A 10,994-nucleotide genomic window follows, 5' to 3' on the forward strand; every position below is an offset into this window, starting at 1 on the left:
GGCGGCTGCCGCAGCGCCGGGGCCAACGCGGAGAGAAGGCAAAATTATTTCCCCTTCCCAGCCGCTAGGTTCCGACTGGCAAGATGGTGCCCACCGCCCCGCGCGCGCTCTTCCTTCTGCTGCTCCTCTTCGCCTGCCCCGAGTCGCGGGCTTCCCAGGTCAGTGTCCCTGGCGTCCCTCCCCTGTCCCGCCCGCAAGAGTGGCAAGGCCGAGGCCAGAGGACCCCAGGTTGTCACATTTGACCGGGATGCTTGGGCCCGGGGCTTGAAGCGATTCTTGGGTTCCGTTTTCCGAGAGAGGCGCGGGGTCCCCGTCTGTCATCGCAGATGCGCCGCGGGCTGGGCGTCTGGGAGGACCCGGGCTGGGCTAGCGGAGCAGTGTGTGCGAAGGCGTCGCTCCTCGGGGACACAGGGCTCCGCGTGAGAATCGCTGGGAAGAGGAAGATTCCTTCGGGATTTATGAGACGTGGGTCTTTCCCGGATCTCAGAGACAGCTCTGGGCCACCCAATTAGGTGAGAGGATGCTCTCGCCTGCAACCTCCAACACTGACTTTCTGGCCGAAATATTCCCACCCCCGCCGCCGTCCCGTCCGTAAACACTCACAGGACTCGCTTGGCTGCTCCAAGCGTTTCCAAGGCAGAGGTGGCTGGGGAAGCTGTTTGGAGCCTGCCAGGCGGTAGACTACACTTTCTCTTGCACACATGTAGGAAGCTTCGTCTTTTCTCTCCTGTCGTTTGAGTCCCACTGCATTTAGTTATTTGAGCAGATGCACTTTTACATTCAGCATTAGGAACTTTTAAAAACTAAGATAAGAATGTAGATAAAAATGCATCTTCAGAAGATGGATCTGGAATGATCAAGGTCAGAGTCAACATCCACCAGAGACTCCTTAACTGCGAGGGGCCTGGTGTGGGAAACGGCCAACCAGCTACCCTGCAATGCCAGTAACAGCAGCCACAGCAGCCCGTGGAGGAAAGCCTGCACAAGCCTCCTGCCGGCCTGGTGTGTGTCAGGCTCCTGGCTAGGCATCTTCCAGGCACTTAATTCTCAGAGCAACCCAGCAAAGCGGGGACCGCTGTCAACTCCCATTTTGCAGACGAGAGAATTGAGGCCCAGGAAGGTTGTGGCTTATTCAAGGTCACATAGCCAGGAAGGAGTGGGGTAAATTCAACCTCTCTTACTGGGCTTCAAGCCTTTCTCCATGCCTGCAATCACTTGTCCATAATTCCTACCCTAGGACTAAATTCCTGGGCCAGGTAGGCCTGCCCATGGCTACGTAAGGTGCAGGAAGGGATTCCAGGAAGGCAGGAGTAGGTTCAGACCATATGATGATGTTGATGTAGCCTAGGGCCACCCAAGAAAGCAGTAGGATTTTGTACCAACCTCACAGATTGCAAAACCAAACCAGACCTCAGCCCCAGAGCCCAACATCCTGTACAGGCAGGAGCATCCCCCAGCTGGCCCCGGTCCAGACTGCCAAGGGGCAAGGTGGACAGGATGTGCAATGAGACCGTCAGGAGCCCAGCTGTGCAGCACCTGACCTCAGCTTCTCCGAACCTCTGGAACAGGGCAAACACCCGCTTCCTAAAGCAACCCAGGAAACGGCACGGTGGAGGTCCTCACATATTTGTAGCTGCTGTGGGGGCAAAGGTACGCTGGCTCAGGCTCTGTCCTGGGAGATCTGGGTCCAGTCCCTGTTTCTTCAAATCCTTTGTCCTCTAAACCTTGCTTTCTTTACCTCCCAAAGTACCTGCCATGTGTGCTTTATGAGGGGAAAGCGAGCAAAAGAGGTTGTCCATAGATGTTCATTTATTTAAATTTTAAAGTTATTTTATTCACAGTCAAAAGTACACGTATACACTAGAGAGAGAGAGAAAACCTCCAAAGGGTCCTCATGCTGCAATCCCCTTTGCCCAAACTTCTAGCTCGGTAGGATCCTGAGCATGCGAGGATGTGCCTGGCATGTTTTCAGAGTGACCTGGAAACCCAAACCCACCGTCGGCCATATGGCTTCCAGCACTGTAGTTCACTTTGCTACCACTGCGCAACCAGGCTGGCCCATAATGTTCATTTAAAAATTCTAGTGAAACCTCTTTTACCCAAAGTCCTGTGTGGTTAGTGATCTCTGCCTCCTCACCCCAGTCCTAGTCCTGGGTGACCTTGGGGTGAATCATTAAGAAAGCTTTGGGCCTCCATGCCTATCTGGATAAACCATACCTGGATCCTTCTGTCTTTTGGGTGTCTCCCTCCCATAGGCCTTCTAGACTTCCCTCTAAGCAGGTCCCCTCCCTGCCTCTGTGTTTTCTATTCAGATCTCCCAAAGGGCTCTGGTAGGACTCACCACCATTGGTAATGACATATCTCAGTAGGTTTCAGGCATATCATCTCTTTCCCACTCCAAGGGTAGGGACTTGCACATAGTAGGAGACCAGAGGAATGGGTGGAGCTGGGGCTGGTCTGAGCAGAGTCCACAACGGTCAGTCTCTGGGCAGACCTGGGCTGTACGTCAGAGCACCCAGGAGCTTCTAGAATCTCATTGAGATTCTGATTCAGTTGACTGAATCTCAGGCAGTAGTATTTGAAATCTTTCTTCTAGTAATTCTAATGGGATGGCGTCTGAGGTCCTGGGGAACTCTGGCTTTCAGAGTTAAAATTTGTGGACTTAAGGGAGGGCTGAGGGCAGGGAATTCATGGTGGACATGGGATTGGACTCACAAGGACCTGGGGTGACTTGGCCTACCCCAAGTTTACCTGCTGTGTGAGTCCCAAGGCTCTGGAAGCAGCACTGAGACCCACCAGCTAATGGGGAGTCAGTAGGTGCTTGGAGCATGCACTCCACAAGATGGGGCGATCAGGTAAGAGGCACCAGGAAGGGACTTCTCAGGCAACGCCAGTAACACAGCAGCCCCAAGGACCTCTAGAGAGGCAGCAGAACACCTTGAGGGACAGCCCACAACCCGGTCTGTTGTAACCCTCCTCTGTTTGCTGGTAAATGTGCTCACTTTGTTGTATTAGGTGACAGCTCAAGGTGACATGGTGGGTGTTGGTGTGTGTGCGCACACATGTCTTTGTGTGTTGGTGTGTGTGTGTGAATGCATGATTGTGTGGAGGGTGCACATGTGGGCACTTACCTGTGGTGTTGTGTATGATTGTGGTGACGGTGCCCGTGGTTGTATTCCATGTGTCTGTGTCTGTGTGTGTGATATCGGGTAGTTTCTAGGCTACTTTCTGCAGGGACTGGAGACAGCCTCACCTCTCCTGCCGTTCTCCATGACTTTACACGGTGTCTCATCAGCACTCTCTCCCGAGTCACATGTAGGTATTTTTGTGACCAGCTAATGAAAAGCAGGTGGTTGTGGGGAAGGAAGAGAGGTTGAGCAGTGTGGGAGTCCCACCAGGGGTTCTCAATACTGCCCACTCTGTGGCCTTCTCATTGTAAGAGAAACAACCTTGCAAGGAGACGAGAACAAACATTTAACTACCGGTCACACCTTTCTCCCTTCCACCACAGTGGTTCTTACTTTTCGAGTAAACAAGGGAGACAGAGAGACAAAGAGAGATAGTACCCCAACAGAGTCTTCATGCCACGATCCACCCCCAGCCTCAGCCAGCCCCAGATCACAGACACAGGCATGCTCAGTGTACTCAGAGATGTCTTCTGACATGAACCTAGAACCTTCCCATGTGGGCCAGCCTCATGGAGTGTTTTGTTTTACTATTCACCATCATTCTGGCCCCTAGATCTTCCTTTTTTTAGTCATCTCCTCCCATTTGATACAGTGCTTTTTATAGTTAAGTAAAAACAAATTCGTTTGGTGTAGATTTCCATAATTTTAGGCATGGAACTAACTATATTCTTTATGTGGCAGCCACCACCACAATCAGGATATAAACAGTAATTTTGTTTTTTCCACAATGTCATATAAATTGAATAAAAAGTACATAGCCTTTGGAATTTGGCTCCTTCTTTTTAAAAAAATTGTGAGTGGGTGCATGCACTCACGAGAGAGAGAGAGAGAAAGAGAGAAAGAGACAGAGAGAGAGAAAGAAAGCACTCCCTGGCTGGGGCATGGTCATGCTGCAATCCCTTCTCCATTTCTCCCTGTTTTTGAGATTTTAGGCATGCACACACAAGTGCCCAGTGTGTTTTTCAAGTCATTATGCCTAGAACTCAAACCATGGACTTGGCCATGTGGGATCCAGCTGTCCTAACCACCAAGCAGCCATCTGGCCCATCTATTTTTTTTTTTTTTTTGATTGCCAGATGGCACATGTGCTTGTGAGAGAAGTGTGGGGGGGAGAAAGCACCCTTAGCAGAGTGTGGTGGTCACACCACAATCCCTTCTCCTCCATTCCTCCATCCTGTTGGGATTGTGGACATACGTGAACACACGCCTATTGTGTGTTTCAAGCCACTGAGGCCAGGAGTTGAACCATGGGCAACCACGTGGGGTCTGGTTTTCTGTACACAGCACTTAACCACCATACCACAGGGTTGGCCCTTCCATATATATATATTTTTCAACATAGCTTTAGGAAAATGTTTTTAACCCATTAGTGCTAGGTTTGTCAAATAACTTTTACCCTGTTTCTATGCTGAACCTTTATGTCAGGCAGCTATAGCCCCATCATCCCCATGTCATAGGTGGAGAGCTGACGTGCCACAAAAGTGGCAACTGAATCCTAATGCTGGGAGCAAGAAAAGAGAGAAGCGAGAAGGGGAATGATGACCCCAGGCCTTCTCTCCTTCTGACTGAATGCGAACAATCCTCCCCGCTGACTTCCTAGAGAAAATCAAGGCCTTTTGCAGAGGCAGGATTTGAGGCCTTGGCCTGAGAATGAATGAGATAAGGTGGAAAAATGAAAATCAAAGCATGTTCCTTCCCCATGCATGTGGCCTGGGAGGTCAGTGTGGATTGGCTGGGCCTGCCTAGAGTCCAGGTTGAGGTGGAGTTTTGGTCACATCAGAGCTCGGCATGAAAGGATACCATGACTGACCAGGCATGTCTGCTGTGGTCACAGCACCAGGAGTTGGCCAACTCTGCAGGGGAGATTGTTCTACAAATATGTAGAAAGCAACAGAAGCATAATAGTCATCGAGATCTCCAATGGGGTAGTTAATCAAACAGTTCATTGTTGCCCACAGTGGCCTAGGCACTGGAGACAACACAGATAATTGCTCTGCTTTCAGTTTTCAAAGAACAGCTCTGAACATGGGGTTGGCTGACCAGGCTGAAATTTTGAGCTGGGCTCAGCCTGGCTCTTCTGCCAGTCAGGGCCAGACCCAGCTAAGCTGGCCTGGGTTTGCTCATTCGCCTCTGGTCAGCTGCCAAGTTAGCGGAGCAGTTGGTTGAGGGTGTGTGTCTTGTGTGTGGGCTCTGCTCCATAAGGCCTCTCATCCCCCAGCAGGCTAGTAGAGCTTTGCACATGGTGGTGCTGGAGGTGGAGGGTCAAGACTGAGCAGAAGGGCACAACAACTGGCATATCACTTGCATTGCGTTCTGTTGGCCAGAACAAGCCACACAGCCAGCCCAGATACGAAAGGTGGAAAAACAGACTGCCCTTGATAGGAAGAGCAGCAGCGACTCATTGCAAATCGTGTGGCATTGTGGGGAGAGAAGGATTGTGGCCAGTTTTGCAAATCCTTCATCACTGTGACCCAGAGACTTACTCTCTACAGGCATCTCTGTTTAGACAAATGGATGAAGTCAGGTAGGGCAGGTGACAGGAGGCCTTTCTGGCATCTTTGGCTTTCTTTAGCCACCTCCACCTCTCCCTAATCCATTCAAGAAAGGGGGCCAAGTCCTCTCAAGGGCATTTTTGGTTGCAGAGAAGAATGGAGACCCTCTTGCTCCCTTTGGGCCATTCCTAGACTCAGGGGGAGTTGGACAGTGTGGGTCAGAGTTTGGACTGAGGCGTGGCCAGCTGAGTAGGAGTTGTGGTCAGCCAGCACAGTGATGTCTTGGGCTGACCTGAGTCTTCAATCAGGAACTGATGCCCTCTCAGGGCTGATCACCTGGGAGGATTCTGTTTGACACCAGGCTTGATCCTGTGAAGCTGGACAGCATCTGAGCACCAGCCCTCTTCCACATGCCTGCTCAGACCTGTCTCTCAGCCAGCTGTGCACAGAGGGACACTGCGTTAACAGAAGCCTGACAGCTGGTCACTCCCCGGACCCATGGGGAGATGGTGGGGCTGCCAGGCTTCTGCCAGCCTTCCTGAGGCTTGTGCAGTCCTGGGGTCCAGGGTCAACAGGGCAGGCTTCTCTGGGTGGGAAGAACTCTCTACATCCTTTCAACCCCCGCCATGCTTCTCAGGAACTGCCTAGGACAGGACACACATTTTCATTCAAGAAAAAAGAAGCACCTGTAATTCAAAAAACTCCAAACCTACCTATTTCAGTGAGTAAAATCTGTCGCTGAAGAAAGTGGAAAAATTAATTAAAGTTCATGTTTGTTTTGAAATCCACGCATAGTTATTTCATAATGCATATTCTCGAAAACAAAATGTGTGCTTCTCTGGCAGTCTGGGCGGCAGAATCTCCTGAGGGAGGATGACCTGAGAACTCATTGACAGTTATTCGCATCAAAGATGGAGAGATGGAGGTGGTGGTAGTGACTGGGAGGGGACCAGAAAGTCCCCAAGCTACCAGTGGCCCTCCCATTGCCATATGGTGGCCGCTGCTCTGCTGAACAGTTACCTCCGAACCCCAGACGGAAGAAGGAGCCCTTCTCTCTGCTCAGGACCAGCTGGAGCCACGGGGCAAGAGCAACAGCTGCCCATGGACCCCCTGCCCTTGGAGAGCTGATTTCCAGGCTGATTTGAAGAGAAGGAAAGGACCACAGAGCTCCTAAACAGGAGTCTCTAGCATCAAAAGTGAAAAAATAAGGGGCCAACAGATAATGTAGTGGTTACATCACTGGACTTCCACAGGGCTGACCACGGTTCAAGTCCCAGGCCTGGTGACTTGAAACTCAAGCTGGGCACTTGTGTGTGTGTGCCCAAGATCCCAGGAAGAGATGGAGAAGAGATTGTGGCATGGCCATCCACCTTGAGGGATGATTTCTCACTTCCCCTCTCATTATATCTATCTCTCTCTTTCGCTCTGGCAAGTGCATGCGCCCTAAGGCAACGAATTCTAAAAAAAAATGTGAAAACAGAAAAAAGTTTCCAGACAACTATCAGACTATTTACTTACACTGTAGTATGAAAACATACAAACTGGTATAATACTGGGTTGTTGGAAAAGCCATGATGCCTTTTTGCATAGAAAACATAGGAAAATATGTCGCGACTTTGCCGACAACCTAATGGTATTTCCTGAACGTGTCGGTACCAGCTCAGGCTCCTGCAGTTTAGGCCTTCTGTCTGACTGCATGATGAAAGGAATCTAGCTAGGATGGTGTGCTCATTGGCTCTGTGTCCCGAGAGCTGAGCATGCTGTCGGGATAGGGGCTGTTCTGGCAGGGAGGCAGCAGGGCCCAAGGCAATGCTGTCGCTGGTGAACACGCCCAGTGCCTGGCCCACGTGCTGGCTCACACCCCTCCAGGCTGAGCCATCTGAGGCCAGTTCCTGTCCAATGCAAATCAGTTTCCCGCTCTGAAGAGCAGCGATAATAGACATCCTCATCCCGTGGGGTCTTAGTGAGGAGGGACGAGTGGTATTTAGAGAGCAGACCCCTAGTCAGTGCTCAGTACTCATTAAGGGGAGGAAGATGAGTCTAATGTTGTCCCTGCTGTCACATGGCTTACCAAGCAGGATGAGCCAGAAAAGTATCAGTGGGCAGAGAGCTGAAATGGGGTGGCCAGGAGGCTTCTCTGCACTAAGCAGGGAGGTACGGACTCTCTGAGGAGGGGCTTCTTCATGGAAGTGGAGACAGGAGCCTGACCTCCAGCGACCAGAGGGCAGAGGAACTAGCCAGTGCAAAGGCCGCCAGGGTACATACGAGCTGGTTGAGTGTGGACACAGGGCCTGGTCCTGGCAGGCAGCCAAGGCAAGCAGGAGGGGCAAGGGGAGGCTACTGCCATGTGCCCAGCCTCAGTGAGCCTGGGAGTTCTTATTCGTGAAGTACCCACCCTGGATGGTGGTGAAGGCTAACCAGATGTGGGATGGGCTTTCTGAGCTTCCTGTACTCTAGGGAAGAACTGTTCTGGGGTGGGTGGGCAATGGTGTGACTGAAATCCTCATTTCCTGGACCACAGCCTTCGCATCCGCCCCTCTCCCCTGGTCCTCCCTCCTATACCTGTGCTTCCAGAGGTGAGGTCAGAGGCCAGGCCACGTCACTTCCTGGCTCACAACCCAGTAAGCAGTTCCTGGCCCACGAGAACAGAGGGACGCAGCTCACGGTGATCTGGTGAAATGTATTGGTTTCCTATTGGTGCCTCCTTTGAATCTTCATGATTTCCTAACCGTTCTCTCTCCTCCTATCTCTTTTTTATTTTTTTGGAGAGTTTTTTTGCTGTAGGGCATGTACGCTCGCCAGAAAGACAGAGAGAGACAGAAAGTGAGAAATCACCCCCAAGGGGGATGGCCACGCCGCAATCCCTTCTCCTCCATTTTCCTCTCGGAATCTTGGGCACGCACGCACATGCACCCAGCATGAGTTTAAGCCACTGGGTCTGGGACTTGAACCGCGGTTGACTACATGGGAGTCCAGTGACGTAGCCATTATGCTAACTGCTGGTCCCTCTCTCCTCCTATCTTCATACCGGGTTAAGGCCCGAAAGGAAATCAGCAAAGCATGCTCCCATGTCTGTGGCTGGGAGGTCCTCAAGTTGGGAAGAGGAGCAAGAGAAGGCTTGTGTTCCAGACCCCCGTACCCCTGCGGTAGCTGGATGGTGCCACAGCAGTAAAACGTGACCCTCTAGGAGGTGATCCCACCTGCGAAAGTTCCTGGTTCAAATCCAGAGCCCCCTGTGAATATATGGGGCATGTGCTTGCCCATGGTTCAGAGCTAGGTGAGGTGGGGATGGACTGTGGCGCCAAGACCCTGTTGGGACTCTCTCTTTTTATAGTTCTCACTCAGGGGAGAAATAAATTAATTAAATTAAAAAAAAAAAAAAAAAGACTGCAGCTGCTGCTGGTTACCACACGGGTAGAAACTGACCTCCTTTTTGGCTTGGGCACTGGGGGTATCAGATATTCGTGGGATACCTGATATTCTAGCACCAGGGCTGTCAGAGGCACAGCCAAGCCTGCAGACGAATGTGACATGTGGCCCAAGCTTAGCTAGGCAGCACGCAGGTGAGAGGGTGAGTCTGGGGAGGGACAGCAACAAGAGAGTGTCCTGGCTCATGTCATTCCTTCACTCATTCATTCGTTTGTTCAAATGAGCACTGGTGTGTCCTCAGATTCCATACTCAGGGACGAGGATTCCAAGTTGTTTAGAATTTGTTTTCTGCCCTCAAGAATGCAAAGGGGCCAGAGCCAAGATGGCTGTGTGTATGTGCGTGGGTGGGGGTGACTGACAGTGGACACCGAGGCTGGAGTGAGACTCCTGTAAAGTGAGGGGGGTCAGGAGAAGAGTGGACGGGGCTCGCAGAGGTTCTCTAGAACCTCTCTCAAGTGGGCCCCCCATCCTGTCACATCAGGCTCTGGAGAAGGCACCTGGGGCCCCAGTCCTGGTGCTGTCACATGACTAAGAGGCTAGCCTGCCTTCCTCACCCATCGAGTGGGTGTAACCATGCACTCGCATCCTGGGGCTGTCCTGAGCTCCGGAGTCACTGCCTGAAGTGCGATGCAGTGCTGGCTCTTGGCTCCCACTGCTGTTGTCATCTCTCCGGTGACATTTGTAAAACACACAAGAAGGGGACTGAGGTGTGAACATACAATGACGAACAACCAGCACGATCAAAATTCAAAACACCCTGAACTCCCCAGGGGCTCAGAGCCCCCAGAGGAAGGCCCCAGCAGGAAGGCTGTGAAGGTTAATCTGTGTCAGCTCATCAGCCATGGGTCTGGATACTGGGCCAGACACTAGCCTAGAGGTTGCTGGGAAAGTCGTGCTCAGATGGGAGCAGTTTAGAACCAGCAGCCTTTGAGTAAAGCAGACTACTCTTCATCATGTGCAAAGACCGAGATCCAAAGACCTTATCCAAAGACCGAGATCCCCAGGAAAGAAGGAGTTCAGCCTCCAGACTGGCCTTGGACTTGATCTGCAACATCACGCCTTCCCTGGGTCCCCAGCCTGCCAGCCTGCCCACAGGATGTCAGCCTGCCAGTCCCCACCACTGTGGAGCCAACAACTTAATCTCTCTCTCGTCTCTCTCCTTTTGCTTCTGTTTCTCTGGGGAACCCTGACTAATACCTCGTTGCCTTGGGCAACCACCCAAGTGAAGGTCTCTCACTTCCCCCAGAAACAGTTCCTTTTCTGTCCTCTTCTATGTGGATGCTGAGCAGAGGTCACTGGGGTGTAACTCCACAGTGGAAGAGTTATAACCCGCCTGTGGCCTGCTCTAAAGTAAAAATAAGTTACGGAGACGGCTCGGATGCGACATGACTCAGACACCGAGGGCTCGGAGCCTTGGCTAGCAGGCACACATTTGGCAAGTGTGCGCCTCCTTCCAGAGACCTAACGGCATCAAAACATCTGTGTTCCCGTTAGCAAAGTGCTGACGGCACACATAGCTGTGGCTTAGGAGAAACCAGCGTGAGAGTCGGCCCCTCCAAGTCGGAGGGGTCATCCGTGGCCGCCCAAGTTCTCAGCTCTACTGTCACCAAGGTGGCGCTCAGATGTTGTCATCATGCCAAGACGGTCACTGTGAGGAAGACCACTGAACCAGGTCCTAGGAGAACAAAAGCCTCAAGGCCACCTCCCATCACCCACACACTGCCCTGTGCCCTTCAGTGCCCTAGAGCAGGCTCTGGGTCTTGAACTTCATTTATAAAATGAGCCCAAACAAACAACGAGGAAGCCTGGATGAAAGGAGGACAGGCCTACCAGCTTCTCACAGGATGGGGTGGGCTGGGGCAAGGACCAGCCTTGTCTAAGGGTT

The 10,994-nt window shown here is 51.9% G+C and overlaps 1 protein-coding gene across 1 annotated transcript in view; it reads left to right on the plus strand.

Moving 5' to 3' along the window:
• Positions 1 to 6: 6 nt before the first annotated feature.
• Positions 7 to 10,994, plus strand: part of FBLN7 (fibulin 7) — a gene marked incomplete in the record, with an annotated part of 46,166 nt that continues 35,178 nt past the window's right edge. Inside the window, 1 exon segment of the mRNA XM_027774998.1 lies at positions 7 to 158. Coding sequence (XP_027630799.1) covers positions 84 to 158 — 75 coding nt within the window.

Source organism: Tupaia chinensis, unplaced genomic scaffold, assembly GCF_000334495.1.
Source record: "Tupaia chinensis unplaced genomic scaffold, TupChi_1.0 Scaffold000511_1, whole genome shotgun sequence".
Classification (NCBI taxonomy): Eukaryota; Metazoa; Chordata; class Mammalia; order Scandentia; family Tupaiidae; genus Tupaia; species Tupaia belangeri.